General features: G+C 36.8%; 1 protein-coding gene across 8 annotated transcripts in view; it reads left to right on the forward strand.

Moving 5' to 3' along the window:
• The window catches only part of trpm3 (transient receptor potential cation channel, subfamily M, member 3), a 131965-nt gene that overhangs the window by 54722 nt on the left and 51153 nt on the right, over nt 1-26090 (forward strand). For all 8 annotated transcript variants that reach the window (XM_055049273.1, XM_055049274.1, XM_055049279.1 and 5 more), the window contains exons 2-6: nt 6784-6863; nt 8167-8368; nt 10202-10415; nt 11817-11941; nt 14010-14181. In XM_055049273.1, the coding sequence (XP_054905248.1) occupies nt 6784-6863; nt 8167-8368; nt 10202-10415; nt 11817-11941; nt 14010-14181 (793 nt within the window). The remainder of the gene's footprint in view (nt 1-6783; nt 6864-8166; nt 8369-10201; nt 10416-11816; nt 11942-14009; nt 14182-26090) is intronic.

The following is a 26090-nucleotide window of genomic DNA, read 5'->3' on the forward strand; positions in this document are numbered from 1 at the left end:
TTATTCAGCTCAAAGATGAGAGTCAAAGTGGAGAGAAATATGTCTTTTCCCAATTATCATACAGTGAGAAGCCCGGTTCAGTCTGAACAGATCAAAACTGCTGGTTAAACGACAATTTACAACAAGTTTAAAAATAACTGCCTTTGAGAAAATAGGAAACTATTTTTAACGTGTGCCATTTTCAGCAGATGCGTGAAAAAAAGCCAGGCTTATTATTGTGTGTAATTAACAGACGTCCCCCACTGGTACATGACAAATTACTGGATTTAAATAATTGTTCAGTGTTTGCCTTTGGTGCTCAGAAATGTTTGGGATTTTATTAATTTTATTTATTATGCTTTTTTTCTTTTCATTGTATTAATTGGAGAACAACAAGCATGATGAAACTGCAAGCAACTGCCTCATGAGGCACAACTCAATTTCACAGGGTCTGTTATTCTCTTTGTCATCAGTACACTAAGAAATGTTCAAAAGTTGAATATTTTATTTAAAGGTACAGGTGCAAGATGGAAAAAGTAGAAGATTTGCACTGGATTTTCTCATATGTTGACCAGAAAGAAAAGTCTTAAGAAGTGCTGGAGGAGGCAGTATTGGATTAAGGCTTTATCTTGATGGAACAGGAGTATCCACTGGAGAAAAGAATTGAAGGATCAGAGGTGTGAACTGTGGGTGTGCGCTCTGAGGTTTTGGTGTTTACAATACACAGGACCTTTGTGTGTAGACATAAATCCTTCTGCTCATGTTGACCAAGTTTAACACACATATGCACGGATCATAGTTTTGCTGTACTCTTTTTCTTTTCTAAATGTATACTCTATACAAAGCTGAAACTGATGGAAAACCTAGTCTGTGTGTGTTTTCAGAGAAAGAGGATGCATGTGTGTTTTTGGCCCATATTCTGGCTATTTTCCAGGAACTTAACCTTGTGTAAATAAGTGAGTGCAGGTCAGAAGGTGTTACCATTTCAGCTGCATAAACGATTTCTCCCCGCCCCGCTCTACACTTACTCACAGTGACAGTGTTTCAAACAGTTCGCAGCTGGCACCAATGAGTTTGCTGTCTATTCCAGTGCTCAGTTACAGTTCATTGCTGCCTCTTAATGTATTTGATCTTCTCAAGCCTATTAAATATAACTACATCAGGGTGGTTTCAGATCTTGTGCCTACTGTCCTTTGTACGCTTGAAGTGGCTGTGGTGAGTGTGCTTCAGTCATCAGTACTGAAGTGCTTCAAACAATTCAATCATTTTATGCCTTTCCATTTTTTTTTCTTTATAAGTAAATAAATCATACATTCTCAATACCTTTAGGGTGCTCTGTGGTCAGAAGACCTAATCTGTTTTAACAATTTAGCAAATGAGAACTTTTAAGCCAATGTGGCCAAGTCCATTAGAACAGAGTCTTACAAAAATGGTCAAAATACCAGTGCATCAAGGGTTTTACTGATTTAATGCTAATTAAAATGTTTCTACTGCTTATTTTTAGGGATAAGATGATATGTTTTTTCATTAAAAATATTTTAGCATCCATCTCCCTTCCATTAGGAAACAAACTTCCTGAATAAAATTAATTTAAAATTGACAAATGTCTTCCGATGGATAAATAATTTGCAGCTTTACTGCACAACCTGCCTGCATTTTCCTATCAACAGGCTATGTCTTGCTTAATTTTGTTTTGTTTTTGCTCTGGAGTGATACAGAAATGAATGAAACAGAAATATATCTTTTGCTTTTCTCATTTGCTTGCAGAACACTACATGAGGTTGTTTATGCGCATTCTCTGAAGGATATGTGAGAAGGGAGTAAAATGTAATTTGGTGTCTCTTCCGATGTGCAAAGAAAGCAGTAACATTTGCAATTTTAAGCTATTTGACCTTTAAACAAATTTGCAGTAGTAGCTCTATCAGCTTTGGTTTATCTCTCTGTGGCAATTGTTTTTTAGCACTTTCATTTGAAAAGTGGGGTTTTAGTCTATGTCATTGATCTGAGAAAACAACTTTTCACCTTTTTTCTTTGTCTTAGGCACCAAAGGTTCTTGGGGTTGTACAAAAAGAGGTGTTTAGAATTGGTGTGAGTTTGGGTTTATTTTCACATTTATTATGGCATTTGCAGAGACAAGGTGTTATTTCCATGTCCTCAAGCACTGTATTTTGCTTGACTTAATTTAGCTCAGGTTGCAGTCTTGCTGCTTTGTAATTAAAACTGGACAGTTTTTCCCCCCTAGATCTGTTAAACAGCTTGCAAATCACACTTTCAAGCAATAAAACTGCCAGTACAGGAGTAACTCTCATGAAGCAAGTTGTGGGTTTTGTATATGCATGTGTGAAAGTCATTCGGGGCAAAATAAGGGCAGTGAGCAGGCAAGACAAATGTCATGCTGCTCCTCCTAATGGGCTCTATTGCCATTCAGAATCCCTCTTCTGGCAGTGATCTCTGACAGAAATGCAATAAATCGAGACGATTTTCTCTCTCTGACCAGTTTTAATTTGAAGCCTAAACAGGTGAGGTGCTGAAGAGAAACGTTGGGGATTCCTAATTCCCTTCACATACCGTTTCTGGAAATAACCAGGACATTTTAGGAAAATATAATTTTTAACATGAGAACATTTATTCAACCATGTTTTGAATGTAAGTTAAGCTTCTTTAAATGTGAACTTCACTCTCCTAGGGTTCTAGAGACATTTTGACAATAACTCATGAGTTTGAGTTTCTTTTAAGCCAGTGCACACTACACCAAATGTGGATGGCAAACAGGATGGCAAATAAAAAACAAACAAACAAAAAAAAAGCCCTCAAGATTATTTTGAGATCATAAAATATCAGCAAAAGCCAATAGAGTTCTCTAGATGTCAACGGATTGTTTGGTAGTGATGCCAAAAGTAAAAAGAAAAACACATTTGCTGTTTCATTACAAATTTGAGTCTGAGGGGTTTTTGTTTTGTTTTTTTACACATTTTCCCCAGAGGGACCAACACAAATCTTTGTTTGAATATAATGAGCCAGCTGAAATACTGCAGATTTGTTGTTTTTTTTATAATCAAAAATCCTAACATTGTTCAACTTTTGTGAGTTATATTTTTCTTTTAAATCTTTCACCTGTTTGTGCATTAAAGTCAAAATAAAGGAGCCGGGCAGAGATAGTTAAGCACAAAAGGCACAAATACAACACAATGATGGCATGAGAACACACGCATACACACGCACACAAACACAGGCACACACAAATGCATATCCATTTTTTCTAGCACAGCTTACACCCGCAGTAGATTAGTAGTAGCCTGTAGACAGAGTTGTGTAGTGATCCAGTTTCCTCAGATGAAGTTTTCTCTAGTGGGTCGCTCACAGAATCTTTCAATTTATACTTTTGTCGTCGACAATGGATATACAAAGAAAATTACAGCAGTGCAGTCCTTAATTAGACAGAGGTGAGTCAAGATAATTTACCACACAAGTTTCATACTCTTGCTACATTTTCTTGTGGTAAATTTCACTATCTTTGTTTTATTTCCTAAACCTTATTTTGTTTTTCCTAATTTCTTCAGCTTTCACTAATTTTAATATTTATTAAATGTATAATAATTGTCTGAGATTTTTCTGTTTTAATATCACGTTCTAATGTATGATTCTTCAGATAGTATGGAGGTAAAATAGCATAAAAACAATACCTTTTTGAATGTTGCTGATGGGTCTTTCAGTAACGTGTTAGGTCATAAAGGTTAATGGATTTAAATTTTGTTCCATTAAAAAAATATGACATGACAGCTGAAAATGTCAATCTTTTGCCAACTGTGCTTCATGACTTTGTCAGATATTTAATTAAAGAAAATTCAACTCTGTGAACTCCTAAGAGATTGTATTTAAAAACAGCTGACTGTTTCAGATTGGGTGTCTCTTTTGATATTTGTAAAATCAATGTAAACATCAAAATAACAGGAAACATTTCCTCATTCCCCGATTGTATTCATCATTTTTGTATTTTCTTTGAGTTGGGTAAGAAAGGTTATATGTTTTATAATGTGCCTTTATACAAGCTTGGTAACTTCTATGACCATATCACACCCAAGCCATTCAGAAAGGAATTATTTTTATTTTTATTTTTTTTTAAGGGAGAAGAAGCCAAAGGAGAGAGTGGAGACATTAGGATGTTGATTGGATTTTGTTCTCAATTCAGCTCCCTGCCAGTGCCAATAACAAAGACAGGATACAATACTAGGGGAGGGGGCGCATGGAGGGTGGAGGTGGCGGGTCTTGACTGTAATGGAGTCGAGACCCCTAACAGGCTGTCAGATGCTGGTTATTTGCTGCCGCAGTCACGCCTCACACTCAAGCACCCTGCACACATTTCCAAGAGTCAATCCCATGTTTGGCTCGACAGCTGGCGTGTTTGTGTGTGTCTGAGTGTGACCCAGTAATAAATATTAATTACACAATTGAGTGCAGGCCATGTGCCATTTTGCCGTTCTTTATCAAGCTCATGTACAGCATTGAGGAGTGTAAGAGAAGGAGTCATAAAACAGCACAGTGGAAGGTATTCCACCTATGAAATTGACTTGGGTTGTTTTAGGGGTTTTTCATGGAAATAGGAGTTTATCCTACACCAATTTTATTTTCCGCTCTTGGCTCTACCGTCAGGCTAATCAGCGTTGATTATTTCGGGAAAAAATTGTCGAGAGGATCTATTTCATGCCAGGAGATGCTGGCGGATGAATACGCCGTTATGGCATAGCAGAGAAAGAATTGGGCTGGGGGGGTTGTAGCAGTGGCCTGCTGAGTCATCTTTGCCAGGCTAATCTGTTAAAGCAGGCCCCTCGGCCCCACAGAGTAATGGTTAATCGTTGGAAGTCTGGTGTTAGGGTAAGTGTGTAGGCCTGGCATGGTTGCGGACAGTTGCGATGGGTTTTGGGGTGCCTAAGTGTGACAGGTCAGTCAGGCGGATGAGGCGGGTGTTGTTGTAGTTGTGACAGTGAAGAAAGCCCAGAAAAAGCAGCCCCCAGCTTTGCTGACTGGGAGAAGAGCTGGGGCTGCTCTCCCACAGCCAGCAGCAGAGAAACGACTTGTTCGTCTTTTAACCTTTGCTGTGTTTGGGTTTGTTCTACTTGCCGTCTGTTCTACTGTTTGTTCGCTTAACATCATGGCTAAATATTAAATTGTTACATTTTATCTTTTGTTCTGGACCTCCAACTCTTATTTTTTTAGATCATTTCAAGCCAGAAGACATTTTTTCTATCCCCAGAGGGCCAACTTGAATTAATTACAGCTAATGAAGGGCAAACACCCAAATGAAATCAGGTCCAATGTATTCTATGGGCATCTGTCATACATAAAATCATATAATCTCTCATATCTTATCATATCCAGTTTTGTTGTTTCTTCTGGGCTTTTTTTCCCTCCTTTACAGCTACAAGTTTGTAACGGTATGTTTGGTAAAGACACAAGAATATTCGTTTGGCTTGTCAGACATAAACATCTCTGAACTCACTCTGATATATTTTGTAAATGCCAGCTTTCAGTTAAATTGTACTTTTTTTTCTCCTTTTTTGTCCCTTTTCTAAACATTTCATTTGGGGGTTAATTTTGCTTATGCCCCAACAATGTTTAAAATTTGAAGACATATTGTGATGAAGAATTGTTCAAAATCACCCCAAAGTGAATAGCTCCAGCATACTGGAGAAGTCTTCAAGTTGTCTTATGAAAATAGTTTCTACAAAGTACTAAGTACATGTTAGAAAGTGTCTAATAATTTTTCCAGTTAATGAAATATAGCATAATTTGCTGCATTTACTTAATTGTATGTTAGAATGTTTGGTATTATTGTCAATAGTATCACTGGAAATGTATTGCTGGAGAAAAATGACGTAGTATGTATTTTCTCAGCCACATGGATAATCATATATATATATATATATATATATATATATATATATATATATATATATATAATATATATATATATATATATATATATTTGGTTTAAAGTTAATTGTATTTAAGGACATAACTACCCAGTTGAGGTCTCGTAATTGGTAATTTGTGCTTTTGCCTCCCTAAGGACTGTACAGTGAACAACCCTATCACTACAGTTTCCACACACTGACATCGCAGGATAAACATTGCGACATATGAAGAAGCAGATGTCAAAGGGTTCATGTTCTGAGAACAGTGGGGTTTGTTACATATAAAACGGTTCGACTATTTTTTATATGCACTGGAGTTGTACTGTGTGCAGTGGCTGCACCTCTCTCTGGCTCTTCAGTGTTATTCCAATCATGTTGGAAACACCATAATTGGTTTCTCACCTGCACCAGATGCAGCTGCAGGGTATCACAGTTTCAAAATGAACAATTTGACTGTCTGTCTGAAACTACAATTTCTACATCTACTTGTTATTTATGAAGAAGTTGTGCAGACATGCAGAACACACTGTAATTTCAAACATGCTCGACTGGCATGCAGGTTTCTAATCCCTTATTTCCCTCAGATTTTTTGAAGCATTACATCTTTTCCAGTCTGAGCTATCTAAGTAATCAAAAAAAAAATGTGAGGCTTCATTTTCAATTCAGTGTAAGACTGTGATTGTTTTGTACGGTAAAATGGCAACTTCCAAATTCTTTGATATCCGCACATTTTTTTTCTTGCCTCATTTCAACAAATAATATTCTAGAAATAACTTTATTTCCCATTGCTCAGATTTGCAGTGATGCTAACATAACGCGTACCAGTTTCTCCATGCACAGGAAGCAGTTCTGCTCTTTCAACCCACTAAATGTTTTGTCTTTCCTTATGCAGGCACAGAAATCGTGGATAGAAAGGGCATTCAGCAAGAGAGAATGTGTTCGTATCATAGTGAGCGCCAAAGACCCCCATAGGTGAGTGGAAATGTTTTAAAGATTAAAAAAAAAGTGTCCGATGTGATTTTTCTTCAGCTGTTTAATGTTGATCAAATTAAGTAAGATGTAATTGTCAATAACTCATAACTTATTTGCTAAACTCAAACTACAAAAACTCAGTTTGGTTAAATTTTTGTTTAAGAATAAAAGTGTGATCAATATTAATCATTATTCCCATTCTCAATCCCACTAGAGACAAGTGTGTATAGAAAATGGATGCATGGATAAATCACTATTATTGAAGAATAGCTCAGCTTTATGCAGTTTTATCACTTCAGAAGATTTTTTTATTTTATTTCGAAGGATATTGCTTAAAATTCAGCTTCACTTGTAATGTAGACATTTACATTTTGCTTGGTCCAACAAATGTCTAAGATAAAAAAAACAACTTATGAATTCACTTTGTTTAATTGTGAGACTGTAGAAAGCAACACGGTTAGATCAGCACTTCAAGAGGATGTATCTTTATTTTTGCAAAAACAAACTCGGATGGTTTAGCTGATTTCATTTAAGCACCATATAAACTCAAACATATGCAAGAAAAAGCTCCCGGCTTCTTGATAAACAACATTAGCATAGCTACACAAAATCAAATGGATGCCGAGAGCAGGAGGAAGCTGGAGAAGCTGGAAAAAGATGTTTCTCATTACAAAATCAAGTTGTTTTTTTGTTTTTTTTGTCAAAAGCATTTCTACTTCATTTACACTTTTGGCAAAGGGCGGAAAAGAAGCTTTGATGACAGATGATGGAAAAATGAATTGAAAATTAAAGCTTCCTGACTTATTTCTTCAAGGACTGTCTTTCTACCCCAATCACAATATCTTGAAAGCTGCATTGAACAGCTTCTGAAGAAGCATTTGCTCATTTAGGAAGAGCACAATTCATGACTGTCATTCTGCCAAGTCTCGGGTTGCTGAAAGGGAGAAGAAGACCAGAGAGACAGGAAAGCAGACGGGTGTTTTAAGAACTGGAAACAAAAAAAGGGATGGAGTCGGTGAGATGCTGCACAGGCCTGCAAATCCTTCATCTCTCCTCCATAAGAAGATGAAAGCGAGATGACAAGCTGCCACTTCAGCCTCTTACACACGCTTATGGAAGCGTTTCACACTCTTCTTCTCACTCTTCTTCTCCATCACTTTCTCTCACAGTCTCCCTTTTCATTCTTACTGTTAGAGCCACTTTGCTTAGGGCTCACAAGTCGCAACATTTCAATTATGTCAGGAGAAGGCCCTGTGTAAGACAGCTGTCTGAACGTGGCTCTGACCTTTTCCTCCCCATCCAGGTGCTGCTGCGGTCGTCTCATAGGTCAGCATGTGGGTTTGCCTCCAGGTATCTCATCCAGTCAAAATGACAAGGCAGAGCGTTTGGCCAAGAATGACAGCCTGTCAGAGAAGTGGTCAATCAGCAAGCACACACAGCTCAGCCCCACCGATGCCTTCGGCACCATTGAGTTCCAGGGAGGAGGACACTCCAACAAAGCCATGGTGAGTCGCTTCAGTGTCAACAGTTGTATTTTATTGATGCATCTGAATGACATGTAACAAAACCTCCAGAATTAAAATCTCATTTTCTTGTTCATCTCATGAATGCAGCATGACTTTAATTGGCTAAATAAGCTATGGAAAGCACGGTTTTCTGCTCAGGGCAACACACTGCATGGGGCTACACAAAAACAATTGAATAAATAAATAAAACTTGTTGGTTCAAAATGGCTTGTTTGTATATCCAGTCAATGAGAATGTGTCACCCAGCGATGTGTGCAGTGCAAACGCCTTAAGTAAATATTGCTATTGCTGGACTCTGTTTAAACGACTGGTGTTTTGGAGAAACCACAACTACATTGGACTGTCTCTCCTTTAAAATAATACATATACATATACTTAGAGGTTTAGCCTTGAACTGGATTATTCTCCACTGAACAGTAAACTGCAGGAAACCATTCAGCCTGTTTAACCTGATTACGAGCTGCGCCAGGTTGAGTGCTGGAAACAGACAATAGTCTTTAAAAATGCCAGCTGTTCTGTGTTGTTTTTTGAGGCAGTGGTGGAATAAACAGAATATAAAAAGAAAATAATCTATTTCTATTCTGTATTAAAACAGAATATAAATAGACTCTCAGTTGGCAGCACAGGCAAAGAGAAGAAAATGTTAGAAGTGTGGGTATGTGAAATAAATTTTCTTGGAAAGAAGTCACATAAAGGCTTAGATAAATATAGATAAGCATTTTTCTGATTGTTTTGCCAATTAATATATATTTTTTATATTGGTTAAAATGCAAAACAAAACAAATTATGTAAGAACTCAAGAGGAGTTCTCACATATAAATTCCTCTGAAATTTTGTGGGAGTTATTTTGTGCATTTGATAAATGTTTAGATTATTTCCCAAGTGTGCCATTTTTCAGTGTTAAGTTGTACTTCTGACAATACATTTGATGGATAAACAGATTCCCCACGATGCATGTGCAGACACTTGTCTTCAGTCACAGGAAGTATCTGTTTTGGAACTTGAACTCTTGAAATTGTTTCCTGGTCTGTTGCAGAACACTTAAGAAATGTTTTCATGTCATGACTTTATTTTTATCTTTGAGATGTCTTATATATAATCTCTAGAACAATTACATGTTTTCTGAGTTGAAGCAATTGTACCTCTTGAAACGTTTCAAAATGTGTTATGTTGCATCAGCAAGCCTTAATTTGTGCCCAAATAGCCCAGGCTCACACAGGCTGGTTTAGAAAAATCTATGAAGAGCAATTTGTAGGTCCACTGGTTGCACTAAATACATATATTCATTTTTATTTATACCCTTTATACCCTATACCCTTATACCCTCCAGAATTAAAATCTCATTTTCTTGTTCATCTCATGAATGCAGCATGACTTTAATTGGCTAAATAAGCTATGGAAAGCTTATTTAGCCAAATGTATGCCCATACATTTTTATAATAAAAATGTATGGGCATTTCCTGGGGTGTCAATACTCACACAAAGCACTTTGTCTGCTTACACCAGTGGTCACCCAAGATCCCCCACAAAAAAAATCAACTTGGGGACACACATCGTTCAACCAGACATGAACACATACACATATTTTTGTTTTCAAACTCCACTTTAGTTTATTTCACATTTCGGGTTGCAACAAAACACACTACAAACCATCTTTACTCTTTGCTCTTCTTTTTTTTTTCCATTCATCCATGCTGCTTCACCCCCTCACCCCTGCAATGCCACTGCACCCTCCCACCCCCCCACTCGGGAGCGCGCCCCACACTTTGGGAACCACTGGCTTACACCATGCTTATCTTGCTGTGTTTGCAGTATGTGCGAGTGTCTTATGACACTAAGCCTGACTTGCTGCTCCACCTGATGACCAAGGAGTGGCAGCTGGAGCTTCCTAAGCTGCTCATCTCAGTCCATGGAGGCCTACAGAACTTCGAGTTACAGCCTAAGCTCAAGCAGGTCTTTGGCAAAGGGCTCATCAAGGCAGCCATGACGACAGGGGCCTGGATATTTACAGGAGGAGTTAACACAGGTAAAAAAAAAAAAAAAGATAGAAATATAAATATTGAACATTTTTAAAGTCAAGTGAAATTCCTTGTGTTCATAACACATCTAGAGTTTAACTCGATAAATGAAATGATGAACTCTACATACTGAATTTTGCTTGCTCTGTGCAGCCAAATTCTCATTTTACAAATGAAGTGGGCACTTCTAGCAGGAGTATGATGAGTGTGTGGAAGTGTTTCACATGAATGATTAGCTATTAAAGAGCTCTTTGTCAAGCCAGTATGGGCTCTCAGGATGATGAACCACTGGATCCCTGTCATAGCACTCGGTGGGTGGATGGCAGATTGTGCTCACTCAACTTAAATTACACACACTTAAAGTAGCACCAGAAATATGAAGTGAGGCCAATGACTTATTAGAGGACACTGAATTAAATTAAAGGCAGGCAACCTGAAAGGCCTCATTTTAAGCATTAAAGTCATAAATCCGTGCACTATGTCGTAAAAAACAAATACGTAGTATGCCATATGGTTTCAGGGAAACAGAGGAAGTAAGTGTTTAAATTAATCCATCAAATAATCCATTTGAACAATATCCAGTGTACAGTAAGGTTACGTTACTGAATTCCTCTGGAGAACAAAAAACATGTTTCAGTCCTTTCAATTATGGTAGTATCAAAACTTCTAACTTGTAGTTTTATTTCCGGTCATGTAACTTTAATAAATTTGATTACAACTGAAAAGATTTGTCCATTTATGTTAGAAAAAAAATCACTTTTTTCCCACTTGAACTTTGAAATTCGAGGTAGGATTCTCATTACATTTGAGAAATGTTTTGATTCACCCTTACCTCACTTAGCGTCCGATATAACCCCAGCTTCTGTTCTTTGCTTTTCAAGCACAAGAATGTGTATTTTTAGTGCATAAAGATTTATTTTAGTGGAGTCAAAGGAAGAAAAGAAAAACAGCAGGGGTTGTAATCTTTAATAGCTCAGATGAAAACAGGCAAACAAAAAATAGAACAATATCGAGTGATGGAGGATGCCCACACTTGAATACAAAAAGGAAAAGAAAGTGAGATTTAGTGACAGAATGGGTACAGAAGCAAGAGAGAGGCTTGAATAATGGATGGATGGCTGGATTGGATGGACAGTGGGTGGAGGTAGAGAAAGAATGAATGTCAGCTGGAGAAATGTGATAAGATGGCCTCCAGGTCTGAAAGCTTCTCCCCTGAGGACGACACCTACATGCTTGAAGAAGTGTGTGTGTGCCCCTGTGTGGGTGTCTATTCACATGTTTCCTTGACTCCTAATAGATGCTGTTGAAATATCACAACAGAGTGCATGACTGTGGCATTGAGCTGTTAATTGATTGTGACAAAATATGTCCATTTTTTTTTTCTGTCTCTCTGAATCTTTCAAACGCAGGAGTGATACGGCATGTGGGGGACGCACTGAAAGACCACGCCTCCAAATCAAGAGGCAAAATCTGCACCATTGGAATAGCTCCATGGGGCATCGTAGAAAATCAGGAGGACCTTGTTGGCAAAGATGTAAGACTCAGCCAGACGTAACATTCAGTAGGAAGTTGGATTCTTTAGCATTTGTGTAGCTAGATGTTCAGACTGCCACACCCCAATCAACATGTTACAAAATCCTTTTTGAAAGATGATATTTTTTGTGATTAACTCCTATTAGACGCTGTGCCTATCAGACCTTTGCCCCAGGGTTTAGCTCATTAACCAAGCTGCAGAGTTAGGCAGTCCGCTCTACGTTAAACACTCCTTCATGGGGCGCCACGGAGCTGGCAGATCCTAATAAGACCGTGGAGCTCATGCTGACTTGTTGAAATTTCTGGGATTTGCGGTTTGTGGTTTGGCTTACATTTCATCAGAATGTGCCACACTCTGTCCTGCTGAACAAGCCAAGCAGAGCCAATTAATGTCAGTGGCTGAAGTGGGATGATCGAATGCTGAGGGACTTATTTTCTCACTTGATTAGTCTTAACTGTGCGCCTAATGATGAGATGAGTTTACCTCATATTGTTAGGCATGCTCCAGTTCACCATGCTCCAGCTTCTGAGAAACTCTGGTCATTTATAAATATCAGTCCAGTTTTCTGTGCTATTCATTCTTGCTGTAGTTGCATTAAATAAATATGTTGCGTAAAATAATTGATCATATGAACAGATCAGGCTCTGCTTTGGATTTTTAATCTCACAAGTGTAAAAAGGAGTCGGGTTTTAGAAGATAATATGAAAAGCTAGCAGAAGATAATCATTTGGAGGTTTGAAAGGAGTCACAGGTATCCGATCGGGTCGCTTCCTTACAAACACATCCCACAGCCAGAGGACCCTGGGGCAGAGCCAGAGGGTCTCTGGAACGAGTTGTAGACAGTTCAAAGTAGAGAAATGTTATAGCTCTGCAAACTGATAATGAAAAATAGGCACTGGATGGATCTATCCAGCCAACCACCCAGCTAGCTAACTTCAGAAATATCTGAAGAAATATGAGTTCACAGTAATTTTGAATCTAACAAAAGTACTCAATTTTGGCATTAAAAATGTATAAAACCCCTGACGAATATCTGCAAGGCTTTGGATTGTAGAGCTCAAACAATGCTACTGATTAATATTTCAGAGAAAATGAAAATAGTGGAGATTATTGTTATTTTCACTCATATTTATACAGGTAAATCTCAGTGAGACATGAAGTCTGTTTAGACTTATAAAGGAAGTCAAAATCTCTGGTTGTAAGCCAGTCACTGGTTAACCAAAAGCATAGCAATTTAACACTCTTTCTGTAGATAATAAATGCCAGTTAACCAAAGAGTTAAATGTGCAATAGTGATCTGCAAGATTTCTTAAAGTTCCCCTGAAAGAGAGACAAACAGGAGGATGGAGAAGAACAGAGTGTGGATGGGGAAGCACAGACAAAAAAGCAAATGGGTCCAGTTAATGTTTATCAAGAAACAGCAAAAAGAGAGTGTTTGAAGTGTGGATCTTCCCAAACCCCAACATGGAGGCTGATGGCCACATGTTCTTCCTGTTTCCTGCCACTTGCAATACTAATAGCATAAAAAAGAGTGAACCCATTTGCAGTGCATCTTTGATCAAAATTCTTCAAAATAACTCCTTTCGGATGTGTTCAAAGCATGTCTCGTTAAACCTCACATGTCCTGCCTCATTATCCATGCCCTGTGGGACATTTTGTCTCGCGAGATTTGTTTGATTGTGAATCCACCACTCTCTCTTAGCTTTAAGTTGGTAACATGGCAAGGATTTTTATGTGCAATCAAAAAGCAGATACTTAAAGTTTCAAAATACTTGGAAAATACTTGAAGTAATTGCTTGTGTAGATGTCAGAAAGATTCTTACTGATGTTAATAGGATAAGAAAATTGTCCTTTTAAATTTTGGCTGTAGCGTTAACTGGAATCGGTTACTTCATCTTATTTTGTTGCGAATAAAAAAGAGTGCATCACCATTCACACTTCCTCTTGCTGTTTTAGCAGCAACTTGCCTGATTTTTCCACATAAACAGACCTCATTGCCAGGTTAACACTTTTCACTTTGTGTGCTTATTCTTCTCTCTGACTCTCTCTGTCTTCCCTCTTTGGCAAGGTGGTGCGTCCGTACCAAACTATGTCCAACCCCATGAGCAAGCTGACGGTTCTCAACAGTCTCCACTCCCACTTCATCCTGGCAGACAATGGCACAACAGGAAAGTACGGAGCTGAAGTCAAACTGCGACGCCAGCTGGAGAAACACATCTCCCTGCAGAAGATCAACACACGTGAGTGGCCTTTAACAAATCTGAAAGGGCTGCCACGGACTATCTGTACGCTCAACTACGGGCCATGTTTTCAAAAATGACTAAATCATAATGAAGCTTTAATTCTTAGGTTATGATGAATAATACTTGTCATATAGCTGGGCTGTCTTTTTTATGAAACAGACAAAAATTACCCTCACCCATTTTCTCCAGAACTCATGCTGTCAGTTTATATTTAGACACCAGAAAAGAAAAAAAAGAAAAAAAAAACTTTATTAACCTTTGAAACCTCAAGTTCTTCCTGCCATCTGGGGGATTTTTTGTATTATTACTTTTTTTATTTCTGACAGATCACATGAACATAATCTTTAAATAAATATGCTCGATAACTACAGCACACGGAAATATGAAAATTCAAAATCTAAAAGTCTCTATAAGTTGGAACTTGAATGTGAATATCACTTAGGGTGGAAATAGTTTAAACGCTTTGACTTGTTTGAATTGAATTTTATTTTATTAGTTTGAATTCAGTTTTGGGTTCAGCTGAACTGGATCTGCTGCATAGAGATCGACATATCAAATTAGCAGTTGTGCATTTGCTAAATATTAGAATAATGAGCAGGATATTTCTCTTCAAATTCAAATTCTTTACTGTATGGTACTATCACCTCTAAACTGTGTGATTTGAGTCAAGCATACTGGGTGTCCTAAAACCTCCTGACAGAACTGGTGTAACTGATTCAGGTTTATGGGTCATCTTGCTCACACTCACCCACTTTTTCAGCTTTGCTAACAAATTTTCTAAGGGACAGAGATGCAGAGTTTGTGATGGCCATCCCAAAACATTGACTTTGTTGTCCTTAAGCCACTTTCTAACTGTTTTGGTGGTATTCTTGGGGTCATTGTCTATTTGAAAGACCCATATGTACGCATGTTTTAGTGTCATATCAACATTTCCACATAATGTTCTTTTCTGCTGATGCCTTTTATTTTGTGAAGTACACCAGATGTTGTGAAAAAGCCTCACCACATTCCTTCTTTCCCCTTCAAAAGAAATGATGCTCTTATGTTTTGGGCGACTTATGCTGCCGGCCACTATGTCTCCAAAACATTTACATTGTCTGAGTGCATTTTCACTTTTAAAATCTCTTGCAGTTCACGCTTCTACTGTCTCAATTCTGAACCCGAGAGAAAGAATAAAATGTTTCATGCAAGCATGGGGTGATAGTATGGGGAACCATTTTTCTTTTAACAGAAAGGAAACTCTAACTGGACAATACGCAGTTTGCTGCGACCAACTGGGACTTATGAGGACAGAAATCGAGAAGGAAAAGAGAGAAGCTCCAATCAAGCAGAACCTTTTTTATGGGGGGAAATAAATGATAAGCAGAGATAATGGCAGTTGTGGCTCCATAAGTGAACACTTTGGACTGTTCTTTACCAAAAGAACAACAGGAAAACTAGGCTGTGTTTATATTCTTCTGTCTTTCTCCTCTCTTTTCTCATATAATGACGCAAACAAGAACCCACAGTGAAGCAGCACCTAAGCAGGATTCTTGGCCTGAACCAAATGATAACTAAATAAACACCTTTACAGTCATGTTTTATTTGTTACATTAGCTTTTCTCTGAACACTGGCAGCTCATGCCAGTTCCCTTTGGGTGTGTTGAAGAAACGAAAGCACTAGTAAAATGCAATTATCAAAATTGTCAGAACCATTTTTTGTTCACTGTCAGAATATTTGCTGATGTTTGGTGATACTGACATTGTAAGGCGATGCTGGATCAAACTGCACTTAAGCTCTGAGGACTCAGGAAAACGGGGTTGAGAAATTCTGTAGTTGTACTTTTTTTTTTTGTTTCCTGTGCAAATCATGTGGCCTGTGGACTTCCCTTTGTCATCCTATGCCTGGAGTCATGTCAATGGGGCTGGGAAGGCAAAGGGATGCCCAGACGTCATGGAAGCATCAGAGTTTTGCCTCCTGTTTTGTCTTCAGCCTTGCGTTAAATTCAGTACAAATAATTGTGGAATTCTTCAAAGAAATAGCACAAAGATCTTGCTGTTTCTTTGTATGTACATATCAGAGGAATCACTCTCAACCTTCAAGAGTACCCTTCAACTAAGCAGTGTGAAAATATAATGCATGATCAATTTTGGTGATTTTCTTCTCTTCAGGTGGAGATGAAGAGGAAGTGTTATCAGTTGAAATAGGTCTAGCACTATATTTTAAATATTCTTATATTCATTTTTTTCATTATTTTATAATCACTTGCGTGCAAGAGCACAATCACATCAGTGTTTTTTTTTTATTTTTATGTTGAATAACGTATCAAATTACTTACTGTGCTAAAAGTAGTCATGCCTCTTAAACCCCTACACATTTTGTCACAAACTTCTGATGTTTTGAGAATTTTATGTGAAAGGGCAACACAAAGTATGGTATAAATGTGAAGTTGTAAAAGAAGGAAATATGCTTTTCAAAACTCCAAAAAAATATATATTTAAGAATATATGTTCACTTCAGTCAATATTTTGTGTAAGCATATGTTGGTGCAATTCCAGCTGCAAGTCTCTTGGTGTATCTTCCAGCAGATTTCCATATCCATAGATTGGAAATGTTGCCCATTTCCCACAAAATAGTTCAAGCTCAGTCAGATTGGATAGAGAGCATCCAGGAATATCGTTTTTCTTCTCTTGCCACACATAGTCAGTGTCATAGTACCTCTGGCTGAATGTTTTTTTATTATCTCCTGAATCCACTCTTAAATCTCTTACAAAGCAACTTTTTGAATTGCTTCACTCATCTTTCCATTAATTCTGATTGTTAATTTTAGAAGAGTAAAAATGTCATGTTTACTACTTATTACTTAACAGGAATTGTGCATTTGGTGAATTTTTCAAAAAAATGAAAATGTTTTTGTTTGTTTTGTTTTTTTTGTTTTGTTTTATTTTGTCATTTGTGGTGAATATATTAGCCACAGATTGCCAACATATATTGTTATTGTTCAAAAAACATACAATTTGTTCACCTTTTTTGGGATACTATTTATCTTACACTGCTTACTATTTAATTAGAATTGTGCAGTTAGTGAATTAGGCTGAAAAGTGAAAATATTTTTCTTTTATTGGTGGTAAATATAATATAAAACAGACATTCAACACAAAAGAAAAAGTTTGATTTATACTTCGTGGCAGTTCCTTACCAGAACAAAAACTCTCTTCTCTTAACACCAAATTAATAACAAGTATTATCGTTTATAAATCATTATGTCTTCTGAAAAACTACTCATCTGCTTGGACACAAGAACTTTATAGTGGGTAAAATTTTGCAAAAGTGGAAATCACATATTTACTTCAGGGCACTTGGTTACTAGAAAACGTGCATGAGCAACGTATTAACAACAAACATTGTTATTGTTCAAAAAACATAAGATCTCTTCTGCTCACTTGAAATACTACTTATCTTACACTACTTAATAATTAACAAGAATTGTGCAGGTAGTGAATTTTTCAGAAAAGTGAAATTATAATTATTTTCTTGTCATTGGTGGTAAATTTATTAAAATACTTGCCTGTCGTAAGTTTTCCACCAAGGTGGCATTGTCTGCAGCTGTAATTGGAAGTTCTGCCTTCCTCTGCAGGAACTGAGCGCTCCGCCATGTTTGTAGTTCTCTACATCTCCGCTCCCCTCAGTATTCTGTCGCTGTGGTGACCAGTCCTGTCTGAAAACTGTCACGTGTGAGTGAGACACAGAGGGGGAGACGCATTTCTATCTCTGTCTTGAGACCACAAAACTGTCAGAATTTGTTTTGATTTCAATTTGGCTAGTTTCTTTTTATGTCGCAATGGTCACTTGAAATACCAACAGAAGTAGTAGCCCGCATCCAACCACCGCATGTTTTGATATGTATATCGTGGTGGTGCACGCAGCGGTACAATGCCTTGCTTTGCAAATGCAATGCTCGCCTATGTTTTGCGATGGCAGATGCCAATGAGAATAAATTACACAGGTGCATTCGTCAGTGATTAGGTGACTTCTGAAGACAGTTTCATACAGTAGATTTGATTTCAGGTGCTGTAGTAAAGGGAGATGAACAGATTCACAAACACTTTTTAGGTTTTATTAGTAAAATGAGTAAATAAAAGTCATAATTTTGACAAGCTTAGGTATAATCTTAATTCTGTCTAAAATTAAGATTATACCTAAACTTGTCAAAATTATGTTGAATGTTGTTTTAGCCAAATAAAATCCCACTAAAATACACTAACGTTTTTGTTTGAAGTAATCAGGACAAACATTAAAGGTTTGTAATGCAATGTGCATAAGATATTAAGACATGAAAATGCCATTTTGAATTACTTTACATGTAAAAAAACAAACAAACAAACAAACAAAAACATACCAATTCAGTATTTATTCAAGCTTTATGTGCTAAATTTCTGAAAAATGTAGTTTCTGGTTTAAAACATTGATTTAAAAGTCTGTGTCATACTGCAAATTACTGTGCATGTTATTGTCTCCTGACTGCTGGGTCATTTCTTGATTTGATTACCTGTGCATGGCTAGCTGTTGACTGCATGAATTTTCCTCACACCAATTCCTCCTGCCGGATCCAAGTTTTGGCCTGAGGTGCTGTCACAAAAAGAGGCACAAAGAAAAGTGAGGAGGGGAAAAGGTGCCTCGGTTAGTCGAGCATGGATTTTTGCTGACCACATGAACTACAAGTTTTTTTTTTCCTGATCATAACCGCCACATAGACATGAGATAAAATGACTGAGCGGTGCTTAATCTTTTCCTGTGGTGTTTTGTTTCTTGCCGGTCCTGCTTCTAATTCTGCTGCAGCTGTGTGTGATTTTCCATGAAACAACCATCAACATAAATGGGGTTCTCAGCACAACAACCTTTAAATACAGTATAATAATCAACCATCTGGAACGAACATGAGTGGGGTTTTTTTGTCTGTTGATTAGTAGAAATAAAAAATAATAAATACAGAAAACTGCAAATGTTTTAGTTACTTCAGGTCATGATCACTTTATTTATTTATGACACTTTGTCTTTATTGGATATTTTAAAATATAATGAATGTTGCTCAATTCCCAGGAACGTTTTAAAAGCGTAGATGGCACATGTCCAATGTCACTGGAGCCCAGCTTTGACATTCTTGAACATTTAGCAGTACATTTGGAAACTGAGTTTGTTTTTTCTCTGCACACTTTCCATACTTTCTGTGATTGAGTCATTAATTTAAAGGGGAGTGTTCCAAATAATAGCAGTGTGGACTTTCATCATTGAGGTCATTCTTTCTGAGGAACATGCAGTGTTAAAGTGTTGACCTTAAGTTAGGGACCAAGGCAACAAATACTCTACATGCTGTTTATAGTGCTTTGAACTAAACCAGTTTTAAAGAAGTGTTTTTAGAGTAAACAGCTGATTTCAGAGGACAAATTTTGAAGAAATGCAAAAACATGTTGGCTGCTCGACTAAATTGATTTCAGATGTCTTAGAAGGGAGACCAAACATATAAAGAAGAGGGAAAAATAGAAAAATCACTGTCAATCATGGAAAAATAGTCATAATGCATATACTACACAATAATCAGCTTATCTGTGAGGGCTGTAACAAGTATGTGAAGCCAAGGTATTGTCATGCAGTCGGTAAGTATGAGTGAAAGTTTATATGACTTGTTCTCATAGACGGATGTCACAAGCTATTGAACAAAAATGGTTACTCTTCACAATCCACAACAACTACAGAAAACAAAACATAATACAATCATGATTTCATTTTCTAAAAGCTCAAGTGTTCTCAAAACCTCTTGGAAGCTGCTTTCTAATAGTATCAACAGAGTCCAAACTCTGTAGGGCAATAGGTGAAGATGTAGAGATGGAATGAGATAAACCAAATAAGACTTTGCCAGGCCTTAAGAGATATTGAGCAACATTTTGTAAACTAACTGATAAAAGCAAGTTTGCTCTGTTTGGGCCTGTGGGCCTCAGGCAGCTCATCAGACAACCCCTAAAACTAAAACAAGCTCAGTGGTCCAGTGCTGGAAAAGCTGGAAGCATATGAAGCAAGCAGACTTTTTGAATGCTCAGTTTTTCTTTCTGCAGATTGATCACAAATTGAAACATTTTTCTTGATATTTTAATTTGTAATGGAATGCTTCATGTGAAAATGCACGTTTTTAAAAGCATTTGAATGCTTTATCCATTGTTTTTAAACACGAAAGTATTATTTAGAACAGAACTGTGCTTTGTCAGATTATGCAAAATTATGAGGTACTTCATGTACGAAATGTAGGAAAGCATGAAATCCCTTCTATCCTCGGGACAGTTCTCTCAACACCAACAGCACAGATCTAATGATAAGTTATGGCCACTGCAGTCTAATCAAATACATGTTTCACAAAAGTAAAAAAAAGACTTTGAAGATGTCCAAGAAGATTTATGTAGCAAGGGCTGAGAATTTAATGTGCAAAGTAAAAGCAGAAGACACAGTCGGTGAAATAATTCATTACCTTGGGATGTAAAAATGAGAAGGAGCGGAGATGAAATGAAACAATGAAACAAACTTCATGCACGAATGTTTTCTTATTATCACTGTTAGGTGAACAAAAATTATTTAATTTTACTTTCATTTTAAAATGACTGAGCGGACTTAGCTTGTGTAAGCATGTTTATACATGCTTACACAAGCTAAAAATCCTTAATGGATCTGCTGCCATTATATTAAAGCCTTTGAGAAACAACAATTAATAGTGAAACTATGGCATATTAATGTCTGATTGTGTGCAAACCTGCAGGCGTTTGCATGCATGAACAGCAGTTCCGCTTCCTGTGGCTGGACTTTAATTAATCACAGGGTAGGTAAAAAGAAGTAGATAAAGTAATTGAATTTAGAAGCTATAAGGCCTTGTGTTGTATGTTAGCCATGATATGTTAACCTTCGCTGCAGGACAGCTTTTATACATGGGAAGTCAACAAGGTTGTAACACTCATACATTCGAGAAGAATAAATGTCTGGATAAAATGCAGTTTTCTCAGACGTTTGCACTAATATCTTCTCTTTGTCGTGAAATAAATTCCTTCAATGTTCAGAGTAGGGCAGAATTTTGAAATGGAAAAGGAAAGACGTGGTTTTTAAAATATTACAAACTTTCAGCTTGTATTTATATTTATATTCAGGCCAAATTAATTAATATTTTGTAGAAACACGTTTGGCTGCAGCTCCAGCTGCAGAGGTTTTGGAAGATGTTTTTTTTCCAGCTTCAAACATCTAAGGGAGTGGAAATTGGAAATTGTGTCCATTCTTCTTTGCACAATACCTCAAGCTTTGAAAGGTGGATAATAAGTGTCTGAAAAACTAATTTTGAAAAATCTTCCCACACTCAATTGAAAAAAGGACAGAATTGTGATTGCAATATTCTAACAAGTGAAAAAATTGCAACATTAAAAGAAGTAATTAAATAATTAGTTATGACTGATTAACTAATTAATCACATTTTCCTGACACTTTCCTCTCTTTACCATGTCTTCATGTTGCTGTTTGTTCACTAATATTTTCTGAAAACCTCTTAGGTCCGCACAGAAAATCTGCAATGTTTACAGATGTAAAGTTGAACGTGACTGGAATGGATTTTGCTTGTGTTTTAGAGTAAAGATCAAAATTATAATGAATGAAAGAAAAGGGCATTTTCTTAAACAAGTGTTTAATTTTAATTCTGTTTAATTTTCTTTAACAAATGTTTAAATGTTTCATATTTAATTTTCTTAAACATATTAAATGTGCTAAACACATTTTTTTCTTCCAGTTATGCACTTCTGTGGGCAGTTTTACAAGGTTATTGTTCAAATGTTTGCATGTTAACTAAAATTTAGCTCAGATTTTTATTTTTTAAGAAATATGAGTTTATCACAGTAACAGTGCCGCATCCTTCAAGTGTGTTATTTATCTGAATGCTTGGTGCAGATCAGCAAAACATTTGAAAACTATTGAGTGCAACAACTGAGGTAGAAGGGTGGGGGTGGGGGAGTAAGATATGTTCGTACAGGGAAAAAAATAAAACGTCAAAATGATTAACCTGAACAGCCTGAGTGTTCAACCCTGTGGCAGAGAGATAACGGAGTCAGGAGTTGGTTGGATGCAAGACTTGCTCCAGGTACGGTTCCAGGTTGAGGATGTGCATCGGTGACAACATTTCATGAAGCGTGGAGAGAATTTCAGTGCATAGCCAGTGGTGTGGAAAGTGGTTTCAAATAATTAACCTTTTTTCTCTGATTGAAGATACTTTGCATATAGTGAATGGCTTTTATATTGTAAAGATCAGTTTTATTTCCAAAGTTATGTAGGAAGACAGGAGACAAAAAAGAGGTAAAATTATGAAATTGATGCTTTTAAAAAAATTAGACCTTAATTTTAATTTTTAATGTTACAACCACATGCTTATTCGGATCATATGTGATGAAGGTTTGCATATTGGTGACCTGGAAGGAAATTTGTGTTTTCATATAATTTACAAAGCAAAACTGACAACTGTTCCAGAGAGTTTTATTTAATCTTCTTTGATCTGATACACCTAATTATCTCAATTCAATATATTTTATTGAATTTTGCATGTAGTTTTTATCTAAAGGCTCCATTGTGTGAGGGTTTATTTAGCTGTTTTGTGAAGAACTTGGAGGTATGATGCTTTTTATCTCATAGAGGAATGTCCAGTTTATTGGACACAATAAGCTGTCCAGTTAATTATAGTACATCTGCAACAAGACAAGTTATCTATTTAAACTGACAGGGTGGGTGAGAAGAGCATTATCTGTAAATGGACCAAGGTAACTGAAAAAGCTGCACAGATCCACAGCTCAGGAAAGAGAATGTATAAACATAAAAACTTTTTGTAGTACACTTTAAATCTTGCCTTCTTTAAGTAATAAGAAAATCACCATTGACAAATAGCTATTAAAAGTCTTCTTTGCACTTGTAGGCAATTCGGCAAACATTTTATATAATTTTACCGAGTCAACTTGGGAGAGAACATCACTACAAATCATCACAGTGAGCAAGAAGGTGCTTCCAAAAGCAGCTGACCCAAACACAACTAAAATGGATCAAACCTGACAGCGTGTACATGTCTCAAGAACACTAATGCATTTACATCTTCTCTGTTTTTGCCTTTTTGTGGGTAAATATTTATTCATAAAGGTCAGGGAGCTTTTGCGTTTTGGCTGGTGCATTCACACTTACATTAAGTTCTTTTCATGTGTGAAAGCTATCTGATTGATCCAAAATGCGTAAAAAATGTGGGCAAACGTCTTGATTCACTTGAAGCTTTTTACTAGTTTTAGAGGCCTTAACCCACTGTGAACTGTATGTGAGTGTGGGTTTTTTGACCACACTTTAAAGACACGCTTGCTAAGTTCAGTTGAAATGGATTGTAGGTGGAAATCCAAGCATATTTGAAGATATGCTTTGACCCTGTGGTTTACAGTCACTGTTAGGTGCTTCTATTTTATTGTCCAGAACATTGCACAACATAAACAAAGTTAAAGGATTAAATGGGTTATTCATTACTTGCATTAGATGAAGAGAACTTATCAGAAATTAATAATATATACTATGGACATTGTGTTCTCCAGAATTATGAAAACAGAACACCAAGAATAAACTCAAACAGCAAAAATCAAGTTAATAAAACATGCTATTGCAATGACTACACAAGCTTGTTATATATATTAGCAAATTTAAAAATATGTTGCACTCCGGTGTGAACATGAAATAATCAACTGTGTGCGCGTGTGTTGCCTTTGCCGTGGTCTTGTTTTCTATAGAGCGAGGATGCTGGGATGAAGGAGGGAGAATGTTTTCTTTACTGTCATACCACCATCTTGTTTCATTTCTTTCTGCTCTCAAAGATTCTCTGGCCATCTTGGGATGAAACTATAAAGTGCATTTAAAAATATATGAGCATCCTAAGTGGGGCAGCTGTAGTCATCTTGCAATCAAAAAGTTTATGGATCGGCTCCAGAGGTTTTTGGTTTTTGGTGACTCTAGAGGTTTAGGTACCACCTCTGTACCTACATGTCTCTGAAGTGTGAGAGGTTTTTTTTTTTTTTTTTTTTTGACAAATCCTGACATAAACAGGGGTAGCCTGGCTCAGTCCAAAATAAATGACACATTTTGAACTATCTCATGTAGAAGAAGGTAATGTTGGGAAAGCTTTTCTTCCTTTTCTGTCCTCTGTTATTTGTAACATAGAGCAATATGTAGCATGATGACTGGATGTTGGTTATGGCACCACTCTGTTGATAGTGGAAAACAACTATTTGGTTGGAGAATAATTTGAATATTAGAAAAAAAAATGAGAAAAGGTTTTAGAGAAGATATGCACTTATGTCATCATTTTATTAATGTTATTTTATTTCAGCACTTTCTCATTTGTTGTTGAGTGGTAAAGCAGCCTCATTATCCAGAACTCCTCCTCCAAAGACATTAATACTTATTTTCCATGAACAAGGGCAAACCCCTTGTTCATGGAACAGGGAAGATGAGTCATTGCTGGTGTCTTTAATTGGGACCATTTAAGCACATTATGTGTGTCTCGTGTTCTCCCTACTTTCTGTTTCTACAAAATTTCCCGCTGTTCCTCATTACTTTCTCGTCTGCAAGGATGGATAAATTAAGACATTTATAAGCTTGAACTACTTTCAACCTTTTCTTAAGAGCATCCACCTTTTTAGACATTTAGCATTTAAAGAAACCTTAACAGAGGATGTGCAGTAGAGCAACTTACATATTTCTGTCACAGTTCTCAACAGCAAGAATTAAAGAAATTATGTTTCCAGTTTTTTTTCTTTTCTTATGAGAAATGGAAAGTAATAGATTTAAGAAATGTAGTTTCTCAGCAGTTTAGGTTTGGAATAAACAAAATTCACACTTTTGCTGATTTTAGACACGCAAAAGATGCAGAATATGTTTCTGTACAGAGTAGAACATTAAAAATAATCACTGTTTCCTGGAAATCATATTCTGGAAGGGTATATACATCACATACAGTTGGAGCCAGGTATTTAAATCATCTTAAAGTCATCTCAAAGTGAAACTCATACATTATATTGATATAATCATCACACATAGAGAGATATATTCCAAGCCTTTCTTGTAATTTGGGTGATTATGGATTGCAGACGATGAAGACACAAAATTTAGTAGCTCAGAAAATTAAAGATCGCATTAGACCAACCCAAAAACAGATGTTTTAAGTACAACTGCCAGGCTTGTGGAAAGTATGTTCATTTCTATGTATTCAATATGTGATTGGGCCTTCTCTTCCCTGATTTACTGCATCAAAGAACTTCTTTTTTGTTATTAAATAATCTTTATGACATAATTCACATTAAATCAATACAAATGTTGAGCATTTGAGTCTCAGTCTAAACATTTGGCCACTTCTATGTCAATCCAAGACTACAGATCATTAAATACAAAGTATCTGCATGTAGGTTCATGTTTCACAATTGACTCATTTTTGGTTACATAAAGCACATTTCTTACAGAACAAAAGCTCTTCATGAGTGTATTGTTTCATGAATTTCTTTAGACAATTTTAGCCTCAGCTTACTGGGCTGAATGGAATAGCTGGAGCATCTCTGGTCAGTCATTGGCCAAGAGGCAGTTACTTTCTGGACGGATCCAGTCCATTACAGAGAGAGTGAGTATTCATGGGAACTCTTTCACTTAAAGGGAATTCAGAGGTAGAAAATCTCTTCATGGAAACTCGCCAGAGGACCTGCAGAAAACCCGTGGATCCATGTGGAGAACATGGTAACTCCACACAGAAAGCCTCCAGCCAAGGCCTTAAAACCAGGACTTCTTGACCTCAATATTGTGAGACGACAGTGCTAACCCCACTGCCATGCTGCTCAGAAATTAC

The sequence above is a fragment of the Poeciliopsis prolifica genome, unplaced genomic scaffold (assembly GCF_027474105.1).
Source record: "Poeciliopsis prolifica strain line A6 unplaced genomic scaffold, Auburn_PproV2 SCAFFOLD028, whole genome shotgun sequence".
NCBI lineage: Eukaryota > Metazoa > Chordata > Actinopteri > Cyprinodontiformes > Poeciliidae > Poeciliopsis > Poeciliopsis prolifica.